At 40.4% G+C, this 17,512-nt stretch overlaps 1 protein-coding gene across 1 annotated transcript in view; it reads left to right on the forward strand.

Annotated features, from left to right (window-relative positions):
- cdin1 (CDAN1 interacting nuclease 1) overlaps nt 1–17,512 on the forward strand; it is a 151,928-nt gene that overhangs the window by 48,154 nt on the left and 86,262 nt on the right. Inside the window, 3 exon segments of the mRNA XM_034159540.1 lie at nt 12,542–12,621; nt 13,983–14,032; nt 16,429–16,496. Of these exon segments, the coding sequence (XP_034015431.1) occupies nt 12,542–12,621; nt 13,983–14,032; nt 16,429–16,496 (198 nt within the window).

The raw sequence follows: 17,512 nt of genomic DNA on the forward strand, positions 1-17,512 counted from the left end.
CACCCTCTCCTCCCCCAAACACACACACACCCATTCCTATACTGCTCTTTTGTGTACAGCTTTTTGTGTATTTGTGTGGTTTTGTCGGCCTTCTGAGAAAGGACAGGCAGGCGCACAAAGATCAATAGACTTCTATATAAGGGACATTACCCCCCAACTGGGTGAGTGGCTTGCCTTTGCCTTCCACCATTTTTTTTTTTTTATTCCCCTTCACTTTCCCTTTGCATTTAAGAGACACAGGAATGGGGCCACGGGGACTGTGGAATATATGTACAATCACCAGTTCTGGATCAATATAGAGTTTTAAATTGTTTTTGCTCCCTTCCCTGTTTTGTTTTGCACGCTTATTTTACACACACACACACACACACACACACACACACACACACACACACACACACACACACACACACACACACACACACACACACACACACACACACACACACACACACACACACAGCACTACAGTCAGCCTTCCACAACATTCAACAAATAGTTTTAGCATAAAAATTGAAGTTTTGCTGAACAAGGTGACAGGTCTGGGCTCTGGCTGGGTCACTCAAGGACATTTACTGAGTTTTCCTGAAGTCACTCTTTTGATCTTGGCTGTGTGCTTAGGGTCATTGTCCTGCTGAAAGATGAACCGTCAGCCCAGTCTGAGGTCAAGAGCACTCTGCAGCAGGTTTTCATCCAGGATGTCTCTGTACATTGCTGCATTCATCTTTCCCTCAATCCTGACTAGTCTCCCAGTTCCTGCTGCTGAAAAACATCCCCATATCATGATGCTGCCACCACCATGCTTCACTGTAGGGATGGTGCCTGGTTTCCGCCAAACTTGACGCCTGGCATTCACACCAAAGAGTTCAATCTTTTTCTCATCAGACCAGAATATTTTGTTTCTCATGATCTGAGAGTCCTTCAGGTGGCTTTTGGCAAACTTCAGGCCTGCTGCCGTGTGCCTTTTACTAAGAAGTGGTTTTCGTCTGGTCACTCTACCATAAAGGCCTGATTGGTGGATTGCTGCAAAGATGGTTGTCTTTCTGGAAGGTTCTCCCCTCTTGACAGAGGAATGCTGGAGCTCTGACAGAGTAACCATCGGGTTTTTGGTCTCCTCCCTGACTAAGGTCCTTCTACATCAAACGCTTAGTTTAGATGGGTGGCCAGCTCTAGGAAGAGTCCTGGTTGATCCAGACTTCTTCCATTTACAGATGATGGAGGCCACTGTGCTCATTGGGACATTCAAAGCAGCAAAAATGTTTGTACCCTTTCCCAGATTTGTGCCTCAAGACAATCCTGTCTCTGAGGTCTACAGACAGTTCCTTTGACTTCTCTTGGTTTGTGCTCTGACATGCACTGCCAACTGTGGGACCTTGTATGGAGACAGGTGTGTGCCTTTCCAAATCATGTCCAGTAAACTGAATTTACCCCAGGTGGACTCCAATTGAAACATCTCAAGGATGGTCAGTGGAAACAGGATGCCCTTGAACTCAATTTTGAGTTTCATGGCAAAGACTGTGAATACTTATGTCCATGTGATTTTTTTTTTCTTTTCTTTTTTTTTAATACAATTGCAAAAAACTCAAACTTTTTCAGATTGTCATTATGGGGTATTGTGTGTAGAATTTTGAGGGGAAAAAAGAATTTCATCCATTTTGGAATAAGGCTGTATCATAACAAAATCTGGGAAAAGTGAAGCGCTGTGAATACTTCCTGGTTGCACTATATTTCCCAGCTGGCTTGGGAACGCCTCAGGATCCCCCAGTAAGAGTTAGAGGATTTGGCTGGGGGCAGGGACATGTGGGATGGGGTGGGTTCCACTGCCACTGCGACCTGGACTTAGACTGGCAGCAGAAAATGAATGGATGAAATGGAATTGGTTATTAAAATCACATAGTTATAATACTGTCTATACTGCAGTATAGAGTATGTATTCAGTTTTAAGAAATGATGACATTGACTTTTGTTGTGCCAGGAATGGTGTCTAACATGATCAGAAGGCATCAACTAGATTCAAACCTACATCACCATGGCCGAAAAGGCTGTCGACCAAAGATGAAGGCATTAATCCGTAACTGCCAATTTTACATTTTACATCACGGTACAAAAGCCAAAGGCTTGATTCTTTGTCAATTTTGAAATAATGGTTTCCTCTTTGATTGACAGCTTTTAAAGGTATGGTCGCTTTAAAAGAGGACATCATCATATTTATACTTAATGCCTCCAGCTCCTTCATCAGTTCCTTAAATTGTAATCCTGAAGTTCAGTTTATGCTTTGGGACAAAGTTTCATTAATTCATGGGTGTAAATTTTAGCCTCATTCCTCAATTATGTAAAATCTGTACGGTTTCATACTACCTAAATTGTTGTAGAATGGTACAGTGAGTTCTGGAGACACCCCCCCCCCCCCCCCCCGCTCTTAAATGCAAGAAAACACTGGTTCTACAGGGAGGCCCATAAATATAGCCATATATGCACCAATCTACCCCGAATTATTAAAGTTAGCCATTCATAAACTTTTATAAATTATTTAAAAATAACTTTATATGGAAATAAAATATAATTCACTTAACAGGCACATTGATCAACATGGAAAATTGGATTTGAAATTTTTTGGTAAACTTGTATCTGCAACTGTATATATGCAGTAGTATTGACATTCCAGCACTTGAGCGTATTAAAAGATGCTTGCAGACACATTGGCGGAGCTCCTGCTCTTTTATTCTTTCTCCTACTGTGTCTACATTTTTCTCTCTGTTCCTCCTCTGACAAGAGTTGATGTGCCTGTAGATTTAGACATACTTTTTAGAGGAGGCAATTTTGCTAGCTATTTGACCTTTTCCATTTTCCCAAGGCTCAGCTCCAGATTAGATTGCTGCTCCATGTTTTGTAACTATGTGATTTGACCGCCTTTAAGATTTATTGTCACATTCCTTTACAGAAGCCTTGTATTCTAGGTTCTGAATGTCTTGCTTTTGATGTTAACGCTGTGAGAATGTTGGTGTCTACCCTGATGCTTTGGTTCCTTGACAGAATTCATAATGGATTTGGTGTTTGCAGATCAGTCATGTTGGTAACTGAATATTTATTATGTTTTATCAGATAAATCTCAACTTAGTATCCTCTGTCATTGTTGTGGTTCTCAGTCTGTTGTCTTCAAGTGCTCCTTTCTTCTGCCTCACCTCTCAGCTATGGCAGAGCCACACTACATAGGCAGCACTTTTTGCAAATAATGAGCATAAGGGCACTTCATTAGCAAGAAAGGAGGGAATAAGGAAGCAGAGGCAGAATGAGTGTTTCTGTGTGTATGCATGGAATGGGAGGTAAGCAGCAGCGTGGCACTTCACTTGACAAGTATACTAATTACTCCTTTTCAGCAGAGACGCTCTATTCAGCCTCTGCCACACTCTAATGGCCTGACCTAGGAAGCCTCTCTCTGTTGCTGAGCCTCCCCAGATCTTCTATTACTGCACACACACACACATACACACACACGACTGTGGAGTCTCATCTCTGTGCTATCACAGAGAATCAGGTGAAAGCAGATCAGTTCTGCCCCAGTAACCTCTTCAGGGACTGAGCTCCTCCTGCGCTGGAGATACCACCTCATATCATCAACTAGCGCCGACACACCAATGCGTAGTTTTTTTTTGGGGGGGGGGGGGATAAAACACCATTTCTTTTTCTCTTGCTATCGTCTCCCACTCTTTCCCATCCTCAGTTTTTTTTTCTTCAATACAGAAGGATAAATTTAAAAGGAGTAAATTGGAAAATCAAATGAGGGCTTTAGGCAGCCGCCGAGATTTGCAGAGCTGTCGGCCAGCGTCGGAGAGCCTCATCCATCATGTCCCACAAGTAGTCAATTCCTCTAGTATCTGTAAATGTTTTCAGATATTAGCCAATTTATATGCTCCGAGATTCATCATGGAAAATCAGCTTTAGCGGCGCACATTATCAGGACCTGTCTCTTCCTTGCTCCATGAAGTTTGATGAACGAGTGCCCCTCCACAGCTCAATGGCTTGTGCACAGGGAGTGTGTGTGTGTGTGTGTGTGTGTGTGTGTGTGTGTGTGTGTGTGTGTGTGTGTGTGTGTGTGTGTGTGTGTGTGTGTGTGTGTGTGTGTGGAGGGGATTGCGGGGGGGTGTTGAAGGAAATGGGTAAGTGCCCCCCCCACCCCACCCGTGGAAAGTGTTTTTTTTTAATTAATAAACAAACTTGCAGAGGAGCTCATCAGTGTCAGGGGCAATAACAGTCGTCATCTGTTATTGTTTATTACGGCCCTCCCTCAACAAATGTTGCTACCTAATGAGGTTTTTCAACATTTTTTTTTTGTCTTTTGAGATAATGGCTTTTTCATCCTAGTGGAGAAAGGAAGAGTATTTAGAAATGACATGAGTATGCAATGAGAAATCAAGTGGAGGATATGGTGGCGTTGCCTTGCTTTCTATAGTTTGTCTTGTTTTGGAGTCGCATGTGAAAACAGCCTTGCAATTTGTTTACTCTGGCTGTTCTCTTTAGCAAATCCCAATGGAGGCGTAGCATTTCACATCTATTATTCTCTCCTCCGTTGTTTCTGTTCAGATGTTGATGGTGTGATATGGTGCCTTAGTCAGAATTTATACCAACATGGGACAATTACAGTAAATTTGTTGAATGTTTACAAGGTGCAAAGTCGTGCTGCAGGGCTTTGTTCTGTGCATCTGGTGTTCTTCAGATTATCCCTTTTTTTATTTTCCTGCACGTTTTATGTGTGTGACTTTGCCTTTAGTGTGTGTATTTAAAGTGTGAGTTTGTGTGTGTGTCTGTGTCAGAGAAGGGCTCAGGGTGTCATAGAGGAGTTCTTCCTTGCAAGGCGGGGGCGTCTTTAATAAATGTATGCTGATGTTGGAGGCTGCAGCGATGCGAGGGATGCAAGGGCCCTGTTGTTATTTACTGCTGTGTTTGTGCACAGCAGCGAATCCTGGGTCTGCAAATGGCATTACAGCCTGTGATGAATGAGCATTAGGGTAAACTCATTTTAAAAGCATCCTGATTTATTAGCTCGCTGGCCTTCCATTTTCATCAGGTCAATTCTTGGCTGAAATTCCACAATGTCAGCGCCAAGGTCACCTCTTTATGACATTTAAAAAAAAAAAAAAAAAAAAAAAAATCCCATCTCTCAAAAAAACAACCAAGAGAAAGGTATCCTCTACTGTGACCAGCAACCAATAATATCACAGAGCTCGAAAGATGGCGGGAGTGAGCAAAGTCTGGTCTTGAATTGTTATCTGAGAGACCAAAATGTGGTGGTGGTCAACCTCCAATTATGAGTGCTAGTAAGACAAGAGCTTTAATGGCAACCGTTTGCCTTTGGGGAGGTTTATTACACACTACTGTTTTGCAGAAGCAGCATCAAATCTATAAAACGACCATTAGGAAGAGGGAAAAAAATCAATCAAAATGCCATTAAAGTGGAATAAGTTGCCAATATTGCTGATGTGGTTGCGGGTCCTTTGATTTTCCTTCACATTATTAGGCACAGGCGAGTAGTGACTTTGTTAAGAGAAACCAGTGTTGTTTGGGAGTAATATGTCTCCTGGCTTCATAAAGTTTGCTGCCTCATATTTCCCGCTTTATTGATTATCCATTATCATTTGTCATGAGGTGTCCTAACTCAAGGGGAAAATATAACCCTCTTTCTTCACCGCCACCTGCACTGCAACAGAGCATGGTATGGATCTGCGTGTGAAGGTACCAATCTTTGAGAGAAATGAGTAAAGAAATAAAGCACAGCCCTGTGCCTTGCAGCTGTAAGAGGCAGTGTGGGTTATGTGGTGGGCTGGGGGAGTACTGTGGCTTGGAGGATCTAAAAACAAGAAGAGGTAACAAAACATTATGGCAGAGAAGGATGAAGACAAAGATGAAACAACAAAGGGAGTGCTGAATGGGCTTTGTTATTCTGCTACCTTCTTCTTTTTGACGTGAAATGGAACAGATGAGCAATCATGGTAGTTTGTACTTTCTGTCATTTATCATTATTTTTAAGACTATTCTATATGAAAAGAAAATATGATTATGACTTTCATATCATTTTCTAAATGGAATTCAGTTATTATTTAATAATTGCACAGTGTTTCCCAAAGTGTGGGCTGTGGCCCAAGACCAGAGCCATGAAGGTACTGCAAGTGAGGCCAGGAGAGCTCATTAAAAAAAAAAATCTTGAATTTTCTTTTTTTTTATTAATGTTTAAAATTACCTTAATATTTCATTATTTTGCAACTATAATAAAATCATTGGATTTAATGTACGAGGTCTATTAGAGAAGTATCCGACCTTATTATTTTTTTCAAAAACCATATGGATTTGAATCACGTGTGATTACATCAGACATGCTTGAACCCTCGTGGGCATGCAAGAGTTTTTTCACGCCTGTCGGTTACGTCATTCGCCTGTGGGCAGTCTTTGAGTGAGGAGTGGCCCACCCTCTCGTCGATTTTTTTCATTGTTTAGGAATGGCTCAGAGACTGCTGCTTTGTTTGATCAAAATTTTTTCAAAACTGTAAGGCACAACTGAGTGGACACCATTCGATAAATTCAGCTGGTTTTCGGTAAAAAGTTTAACGGCTGATGAGAGATTTTGGTCCGGTAGTGTCGCTTTAAGGACGGCCCACGGTGCCTGACGGTGATCTGCGCTTCGAGGCGGCAGCGTCTCGCCGTTTCAAGTTGAAAACTTCCACATTTCAGGCTCTGTTGACCCAGTAAGTCGTCAGAGAACAGAGAACTTTCAGAAGAAGTTGGCATGAGGAGTTTATTCGGACATTCCATTGTTAATGGACATTTTGTAATGAAAGAACGTGCGGGCACAGTCGCATGTCGGGCCGGACCCAACCGCGGGGGGTCGCGACAGGAAAAACACCTCCGTTGGAAACCTTAACGGGCAAGTTGGAACATGCCCAAGCTGTTAAACAATTTCTCAGTTACTCACTTGTTGAAAGCCATCAAAAGCTGCCTGAATTTTACAAATGGTTTTCAACACGGAGGTGTTTTTCCTGTCGCGGCGCACACAGATTCCTCGAGTCGTCACGGAAACGACTCGGCGAATTTGCGCGCACGTCTTTCATTAAAAAATGTCCTTAAACAGTGGAATGTCCGCATAAAGTCCTCATGCCGGCCTCTTCTGAATCTTCTCTGTTCTCTCACGACGTCCTGGGTGAATTAAGCCTTAAATTAGGATGCTTTCAGGTCGAAACAGGCCGACGACGGCGCCTGGAAGCGCTGCGCGACGTCCCGCTCCGTGGGAAGTCCTTACACCGACAGAAACACCCCATAATCTCTCATCAGCCGTTAAACTTTTCACCGAAAACGAGCTTAATTTCTCGAATAGTGTCCACTCGGATATTCCTCACAGGTCCAGAAACAATTTTGATAAAGCAACGCGCGCCGTCTCGAGCAGCGTGTGAAACAAAGGAATTCAGCTGAGAGGGCGGGACCACATCTCACTCAAGGCCTGCCCACAGGGAAATGACGTCACCGACACGCGTGAAAAAACTCACGCATGCGCACGAGGGTTCAAGCATGATTGGTGTAATCGCACGTCATTCAAATCCATATAGTTAAAAATAAAAAAATAAAAGTGTCGGTTTCTTATCTAATAGACCTCGTATGTCTTATAACAATATGTGGAAAGACCTTATCTTGATCTTGTACGTCAAAGTTTAGATTGAAGATTTGGATCGGTTATACTTTACAACTCCAAATCAGAAATAGTTGTGAATGTATACAAAAAAAATGACCAAAAAAAAAAAATCAAAATGCAGTGATACTTACATTTACTTAGATTTTTGTTTTGTTTGTTTCATTATACACTGCATGAACCCAAGATTTTTTATGTTTTCTCAGTTTCCTTTGTACTGTGTGCAGAATGTGATTTTTGCCTAGAAATGATGTCATCTTGGAGACGCCGTATGTTGCTGTACGATCTCAGTCTACTTTTCTGTATTAATGCTGCGATAACATAAGTGTAATAGGACAGCGCAGTCTCGTTTGAACCCTGCATGATATCGTGGGATTTGAACACTTATTGGGACAGCCGCTATTGACATCACTTGTTTGAAATAACACAGGCATCGACATTGTCTGATTGTCCGGGACAAGTGTAAAATGTGATCAGACAACCAATATGCTCCAAATCGTTGTCCGACTGGACAAGTGGCACTTTTTTGGTTTAAAAGGTTCAAATGCTTTATTTTCATCGCGTCTTGTCTCTTGTCTCACACCTCGCAAGAAAGTGTCTTCGGTTTTTCCCGCCACTCTCCACGCAGCGGACAGTCGGAAAACATGATAACAATGTGTGCGCGAGACCACTGTATGGAGTGTGTGTTCATAGTAAAGGCTGACATTTTTTGGGAATTCCACGGGTCACGGGATTCCCGTGGGATTCCAACAGGATGGGAGTCAACTTTGCTATTCATCACGTGATTGGGACGGTATGGGATTAAAAATTCACGGGAGCAGACGGGAGCAAGAACAAAGGTTTTAGGTAGCGAGCCATCCTGCTGTCATTTGAGCGGTCAATTTTCAAAAAAGATACTTAAAGCTGTCTAAAATTAAGACTGGGTCCGATTGCTGCAGCCGTGTGTGTGTGCGTGCGCGCGTGTGTCGGTTGGCTGCGAGGGGGGGAAGCAGGGGAGGTTTGCACTGACCACAGAGTGAAAAACAACACAAACTAAACTGTGGCGCTGCCTTTATTTCTCTCTGGACTGTTCTGACAGTACGTACTGTTCACACTGTGAGCGTGTGTCGGTGACAGTTATACTGAAATTATGAGATGAAATAAATTGGTCAAAATTCCTTAAAATGAGAATATATGAATGAACAGAATAAAAATCACACACACGTGGGATAAAAAAAAAACCTGATGTGGAGAAACTAAGCAAAAATCATATAAAGCAGGTGAGAACTCTGAACTTTAACAGGCTGTTATTTTCCAAAGATATTTATTTTAGATGACTTAATGTAGTTGTTTAATGTTCAAGCACAAAACATGACTAAGGAGGAGAAAAACAGAGGAAATGAACTCTAGTCTGAATAAAAATACAAGCTGCTGATTTTTATTTTTCAAAATTATTAGGCTGCAGTTATGAGTTTTATTTATTTCAAAGTAAGTTATTGCTTAGTATTTTCAAAAATCACGAGTCAAATCAGTCTGCATTGTTCAGTTTTTCCTGCATATTTGTGCATTTTTTCTTTCTTTATAAGAGTTTGGATTTTGTATTTGTTCTACTACAAAGTTTGAAAAAAACAATAAAATGTTAAGACTGTTCCTTATAGCAGTTCTTTCATTTCAGAAATGGAATAGAAACAACCACAATTTTAAAAAGTAGGGGCTGTATGTAAAATGAAGATAAAATAAAAAATGTTGTTATATTCCCAGTTTCTCCACTCACACCCACAGAAGCCAAACATTCTTCCAAAGTTGTGTCTTGGTGGCTTCCCTCATTTGTCTTCTTCCAGGATGGACATTTACTTTTTGAGAACTGCCTATCTGACACAGATTTACCATAAAGTACCACACTTTTTGTATTTCTGAATGATTGATGTAAGTAAAGTCTGAGAAATATTCAGTGAGTTGGAAATGTTCATGTATTCATCCTCTGACATTTCCCAAGAAAACTGGCTGTAAATATTATTAACTAATTCTTAACTAATTATTAACTAATCTAACTAATTCTGCCCTGTCTCAACCTTTTCTTCTTGGAAAATGCTGCAGGCCTCAAATGTAGGAATGGATATATATTAACAAAAATAAATAAAAATAAAACTGATCTCACAAAACATGAAATATGTTGGTTTCCTACAGTCTGCAGTTACAGAAATAGAAGACAAAGTAAATGTCAGGATCATTACGTGTCCATCACCACCACATTTTGAAAAACTATAAGACCACAGCACAGATGAACTGTTTCTGTTGCCACAAAACTGCCATAAAACCGCAGAACACTAAAGCCTAAAAACTAAAAGAAGGAAAGTAGATGTGACAAATATTTAATCTGAATCTCAGTCCCAGAAAATGTTGAAATGTAATGATTTTTCTATTTCAGCTGCAATTCTTATGTTGGAATATTAAAGTTAAAGTACTTACAAACAAAAGAAGTATGACGGGTTTTTATTAAGTGACAAGTCAGAGCAAAGTAGATGTGATAAATATTTAATTTGAATCTCACTCATGGGTTGTCTGGACAACCAGCTTTTCCTATAGGACAATTAAACTGCCAGGGTTACTTGTCCTATGGACAAGTAAACTAAAAAGCTTAATGTCAATGCCTGTAACATTATTTATTTATTTATTTATTTACTTATTTTACTTCATTCCTAACGTTAAATTGCCCCCATTCTAACTTTTTGTAAAATTGGTTGCAGGGCTGAAATAAGAAATTAGTAGGCACCAAAAACTTGAGTTCTTGAGTTCATACTCCGTCTTAAAAGAAATAGAAATCAAACTAAATATAAGAATCATTGCGGGTGTCTTTTTTATTTCCATTTGCCATATGTCCGAACTTTTCTGATTTTGGGGTTTATAATACAAGCTGTTTTACTGAACATCTTGGTAATCCCTGTGCAGGCACACGCCATCCATGCCTGAAATGTGAATAGAAACATTCACTGCAAGTCTGTCATGACCACGTGTATATATCACTAAAATGGCGTTCCTCAACCATTTCGTCACACAATGATACAATCCATTTAATCCAAATCTTTTTAAGAAATGATTTAGGGAACTTTTTTTCTCTTGCAGTACCAGGAAATCAATCCAGAAGTCATCCTGTACTGATTTATAATGTTAGTAGAGCGAGAACGGGGAGGAGAGATGCAGAATAGTTGCCATTAATAGCATAGATAAACTATACAAGGCTCCTGTGCTCTGGACTGGAACATTTACCTGTAGGATATCTGTGTAGACATCAAGCAGCCTTCTAATGGACTCTTGCAGTAGTATTACACAAATATGTGGTGTGTCCATAAAGTAACGGTCCTTTTATTTTTTTTTTTAAACTATATGGATTTCATTCATATGTTTTTACGTCAGACATGCTTGAACCCTCGTGCGCATGCGTGAGTTTTTCCACGCCTGTCGGTGACGTCATTCGCCTGTGAGCACGCCTTGTGGAAGGAGTGGTCCCGCCCCCTCGTCGGATTTTCATTGTCTGGAAATGGCGGAATGAAAAGGACTTTTTTTCCATCAGAATTTTTTCAGAAGCTGTTAGAGACTGGCACCTGGAAACCATTTGAAAAAGTTATCTGGCTTTTGGTGAAAATTTTACGGGCTTCACAGAGAATAAGGACTTTAACTACAGCTTTAAGGACCCCTTTAAGGACGGTCAGTGCGCCGCGCTCCGAGCTGCGACATCGCGGCACAAACCTCTGGATCATTTCTAAGATGATGGCTCTGTGTATACGAGACCGTCGTGTGCTCTTTCTCTGGTTATCACAAGAGCTGGACATCAGCCATTTTCCGGCAGATTTCACTTTTAACAAGAGATTTTGTCATGGAAAGCCGCGCGGAGGCTTCGCGCGTCACGACCGATTCGCTGATGAAGCGAGACAAAGGAACACCTCCATTTCGGAGTGTTAGAGGACAAGTTTGGACATGTCCAGCTCTCCACAAGTTCTCTTATACTCACTCGACTGGTAAGCACTGAAAGCCGAGATAGGCATGTCCCAACTTGTCCTCTAACACTCCGAAACGGAGGTGTTCCTTTGTCTCGCTTCATCAGCGAATCAGTCGTGACGCACGAAGCCTCTGCGCAGCTTTCCATGACAAAATCTCTTGTTAAAAGTGAAATCTGCTGGAAAATGGCTGATGTCCAGCTCTTGTGATAACCACAGAAAGAGCACACGACGGTCTCGTATCCACAGAGCCATCCGTTTAGAAATGATCCAGTGGTTTGTGCCGCGACGTCGCAGCTTGGAGTGCGGCGCACCGACCGTCCTTAAAGGGGTCCTTAAAGCTGTAGTTAAAGTCCTTATTCTCTGTGAAGCCCGTAAAATTTTCACCAAAAGCCAGATAACTTTTTCGAAATGTTTCCAGGTGCCAGTCTCTAACAGTTTCTGAAAAAATTCTGATGGAAAAAAAGTCCTTTTCATTCCGCCATTTCCAGACAATGAAAATCCGACGAGGGGGCGGGACCACTCCTTCCACAAGGCGTGCTCACAGGCGAATGCCTTCACCAACAGGAGTGGAAAAACTCACGCATGCGCACGAGGGTTCAAGCATGTCTGACGTAAAAACATATGAATGAAATCCATATAGTTTTAAAAAAAATAAAAAGGACCGTTACTTTATGGACACACCACGTAGTTGCATGTTGAATTACAGCATGTTGAGCCTAAATGGTGTATATATTTCCTCCGTGTCTGCTTTTTTTTCTGTTGATACAGATTTGACTGTTTTGGCAGTCGATGTATATGCTGCAAAATATTATTGACTATTTTGTAAAAGATGATGTTTGTCATTTGACTGATAATGTTTATTTGTATGCCTTGTTTTCTGGCTTGTTTTCAGCAAGTAAAACAGTCCTCAGCAAGATGCTTAAGGAGCCATCTTTAATTCCAGACGAGATTTTGGCCAGTAACATCTACCAAGTAAGTTCAAGACCACTTTAAATTTAAATGCATTGTACAGTGGAGGGTGTGCATGTCTCCCTTTATCAAACAATGTTATGGTGTCTGGATATATGTACTGTGATACAGTTCAGGAACAAGAGCAAGCCACGATTTCTGATGTCCGCCAGTCCGAATCTGGATTACCTCCAAAATTCAGTGGAGTCTTCCATGCCCTAATAGTAGGTTTGACATAATCCTAACATTGTGTAATCTTGATCCAGAATCCAGATCCGGATCATCTCCAAAATTTAATGGAGTCTTCCATGGCCTAATATCTATCTCTGGTGAAAATTTCATCAAATTCTGCGTAGTAGTTTTGACGTGATCCTGCTAACAGATAGACAAATAAATAAATGGCAATAATTTTATTATGTCCTTGGTGGATGTAACAATACTTTTCATTATGCAGTTGGATACGGTATATGATGCAGTCTGATACCAGCATTTGTTTAGTGGAGACATTGATTTTACAAGATAAATTAGAATAATCCAGAAGTCACATTGCTTACCTTCAAATACATATTTCATGAAAAACAGGGGCCTTCTTCGGGTTTTTGCATGATGGTCCTGCCTCTACTTGCCTTTTGTTCACCACTGGGGGCAGCACCACACGCAGTAGTACAAAGTACAGCATAGAAGAAGCCCAAAAGAAGAAGCCAGCTGTTGTTAGCATAGCTTTCCCAGCCTAAAATAGCGTGACAGTATTAAAATAATCAAAAAGTTCAAAGCAGAGCATTGATCCATTATACCGCCTACCAAAATCAGATGTTTTGATTTTGTGTTTACATCACCAAGTTAGCATTCCTGTACAGTCTCGCAAAATCCTCGTGCGAATCTTTGAACTTTTGTGGAAGATGCTAATTTAGCTGAACATAAGTGGTTTATAACTTTCATATTACATTTAGATTGATGTCTGTGTATCGATATAGGCATATCTGTTGCTTTAAAATTGATTTCTGATTGGTATCAGTTAATCTCTAATATACATCACTTTTGGGTGTTCTAGCTATTATTTAGTAGACACGATGTAAAACATGTTTAATATTTTCTTCATTGTTATTATCTTATTCTATGTTGCAGAGCTGCTGTTCAGCAAAATTCTTTCTTTCTTTCGTTCTTTTTTTGTTACTGTACCACCTGCCTGACAGGCAACATGAGCTTGTTCACGTTTGCAGATGAAGTCACGTGAGAGCCGGCGGTCATGCCTGCCAATCTGCCAGCATCTCTTGTGTTTTCTTGTCTTCCAGCGTTGCGCGTGCTTCCCTTCTTCACCTCCTCCCTGCCCACCCGCCTACCCCCTTTTTTCCGCATGCCATAATATTTCTTCCCCTTCTTTTCAGTGTACAATAAACGACTGCTGTTATGGACCACTGGTAGACTGCATCAAACAGTATCCTATCCCATAAAATTTTAAGCCTGAAATTGACGAGAAGCTATTGAAGAGGATTAAATGTGTCTGGCTTCACCTAACATAAAAGTTCTGCTTCACAGCGGAAGTGTTTCATCCTGCCTGCTGTCTTACCATCACTGATACAGAGGCTGGAAGGTGATGGGTGGAAGAGAAGACAATGGGTTGATCTAAATGCATCTCCACGTTCACACATTCAGTTGGTCCCACTGTTACACGAGGGGAAAAAAAAATTCAAATTCATTGTGATGGTTAATATGCAGCTTAAATCTTTCATTTAAGTCAATTATTTATTTATTTATTGGCAAAACATTTATATGGAAAATTTCCCCTCTTTTTTTATTTAATTTAATCAAATTCTGATCCCATTGTGATGCAATTCAGGACCACGGAGAGTTCTAGAGATACAATGTCAGCACAAGTTAAATATTTATTTCTTGCTATGTAGTTTTGTTGTTGTCATTGTCACCTCTCAGTGTTAGATGTCATTTCTCTGTCTAGTGATTTGGCTTTAACCGTAGGGGCAGACTTAGAGTCCAGGCTGTTCAGGGGCAAACAGCTGGGGAGCAGACTGACTATTTCCTGGGGGAGGTGACTTATTTGAATGGGTGTACATGTGTTTGTCTCGATGGCATTGTGTCTATCCCAGCTTTCGTGTGTGGCGAGGTTGGATTGTTCTGCTTTAGGTCTTCTGTTCATAACCAGTCAACCCTGTCCCATTCTGCCCTGCTTGAACATCCCACCCTATTTACCTTTTTTGAGTCAGTTACACTGCCACGGAGTTCATGATTACCACCCCAGTGTCTGTGTGCCAAACACAATAGTATGAATGCATTAATTGCCAGCACTTTTTAATGTGTTGAGGTTGTATAACTTAATTTCATATTGATCAAGCCTTTTTCCTGTTTTTAATATAATGCTTTTTATGGCAGGTTTCCTGATGCAAAATAGCCTTAATTCTATAAAGCGTTGCTTAGTCTTTTTTTTTCTTCAAGGTTTCGGAACCATGTCCAACTCCAGTGCTCTGTGCATTTTACTGAATTGTAAAATGTTCAATTTCAATGTTCAATTTGTTCAATCTTCTGTTTTCAAGGCAGTTTGCCCATTTAGGTAATGCACTGCAGCAATTTGTTGGAAAAGCTGATTAAGTTTGACCTGAGAACTCCCCTGATTATGTTCTTAGTATGCATCAGAAGAAGTGACTTCCACATTGCATAGTAAGCAAATAGTGGAGTGAGGTAGATTGTGAACTTAAAAGCTATCAACTCAACTCAATCAACTTTTTTTTTATATAGCGCCAAATCACAACAAACAGTTGCCCCAAGGCGCTCCACATTGTAAGGCAAGGCCATACAACAATTATGAAAAACCCCAACGGTCAAAATGACCCCCTACAGTGTGTAAGATTTATGTGCGCTTATTAGCAGAAATGGAATATGACATTTATAACTATCTATTCATTAGTCTGCAATTATCTTCAACAAGGATTCATTGTGGCTCCAAAAGCTTGGAATGAACCCTTCATATCTACATGAAAGGGAACCCCGTCATGGATGCTGCGATGCTGCGTTACCATGTTCATATAGTAGCCCAAAAAGGAAATTTATGCTCAGTCTTTTGCATTTTGCAACATAGCCAGAAAGTCTAAGGAATTGGTGCCTGCTGCCAGATGCACTGTGTACTGATTGGTTGTTCAGGCAAAAAGTTAGAGAACCCTGATTATTATTAAATGGAGGATCATACATGTTTATCGCAAGGAAGCATGAATCCTGACCGCCAAAGAATTGAAAATGTGAAAAACAAAATTCTGTAAGGTGACCCACAATGCAGTCTGCAGCCTCACCAGTAGAGGACACTGCATTCTACACACTGTAGGTTTAAATAAATCAAACATGCACATCCACGGGGAGGTTGAGCTCAGCTCGCATATTCTATAAGCCACAACAAATACAGATTAGATTTTTAATTGATAAGATGACCATTTTGTTTTCTGTTTTTCACATTTTTATTTCATTTTATTTGATGAGGCATGTCTTCATCATATACAGTATTTCTTTTTATTCTTGATTGTATGGCGAGCACTCCCTCCTGGATCTATATCTGTTCCATCTTGGTCACTTCACATATAGAATGTGTCCTAATGTACTCAGCATACAGTAGATTTGTGAAAGGTTATTTATCCAGCTTTCCAAAATGTCCATATTCTTGTAATTTCATTGCATCTTTCTGTATTTGTTTAGATCTAAACTGAGTAACGTTTTTGCTGAAGAAAGATTGATGCGTTCAGTGGGTGGGGGTCAACAATTATTTTGTCTTTGCATATATAGAAGATTTGCATTTGTTTGTGTATGTTGGAATCCTTGACTCTATTTTCTCAGTGCGATTGGCCAAGAGCATGAGGTACTCCTCCGTGACAAATTAAGGGAAAGCAACCTTTCCTTCCTAGGTAAGTCATTTCTTGACTCTCACGTTTCTGACCTCGATATAGCCATTGGCGTGTAGACTGTTTTATAAAGTTGACGTGACTGATGCACTTAGTGTTTTCTCCCATTGATTTGCAAACATCCACGAGCGTTATCAAATATCCTTGTATGCTTTTACGCTTGCATACAATGAATATTTCAAGAATAAAAGCTTTGAAGTTATCTTCTAATGTTTCATTGGCCATGATGCTCAGTTGTCTCAAGTTGCCAGTAAGATTTTATTTTTCCAGTTTTCAGAAATGGATTTAATAAGTCGTGTGCTTTCATTTACACAGAAACTATGTTCTACCACATATCTGTTTCAATTTTGCAGGAGTGGCTTTTTCATTGGTTGAATTCATTTCCCAATAGTACATCAGATAACTGTAAGAATCGTTCAAATCCGGTTACAAGCACTAAAGTTTGACTGTGTATATGTTTTGGTACATATTGTAGAAAAATAACGTTAGCCATTTGAATTTTCAATAGGGGGCCAAGTAGGGGTCAGTTGAAGAACTGCATAGGGGTCAAAAACAAATGGAATAGTTCTGACTGTGTTGAATCTTTGGTCTCCAAAGTAAAGGTCAAACAATGTCGACATCCATTGGATTCGATGACATGTGACATATGTTACCCCGTAACATGATAACTAAGCATGATACATGGTGCAAACTATTCCTTTTTAAAATCCTACTAACTCAACCCCTGTACAAACTGAAACTGACATTTGTCGCCTCGCTTGCTGTTTTTACCCCATAACTCCAGAACATTCAGTCACAGATAGTCCACACTATGCCTTTTTGAAATATTTCTGATCAGACACATAATGTGGTGTAGCTTTCAATATGATTGGAACATTTTTTTTTTTTTACCTCTATGCACTTCTTCAGTTGACCCCTACTTGGCCCCCTATTGAAAATTCAAATGGCTAACGTTATTTTTCTAAAATATGTACCAAAAGGCATAGACAGTCAAACTTTGGTGCTTGTAACCGGATTTG

This window comes from Thalassophryne amazonica, chromosome 19 (assembly GCF_902500255.1).
Source record: "Thalassophryne amazonica chromosome 19, fThaAma1.1, whole genome shotgun sequence".
NCBI classification, from domain to species: Eukaryota; Metazoa; Chordata; class Actinopteri; order Batrachoidiformes; family Batrachoididae; genus Thalassophryne; species Thalassophryne amazonica.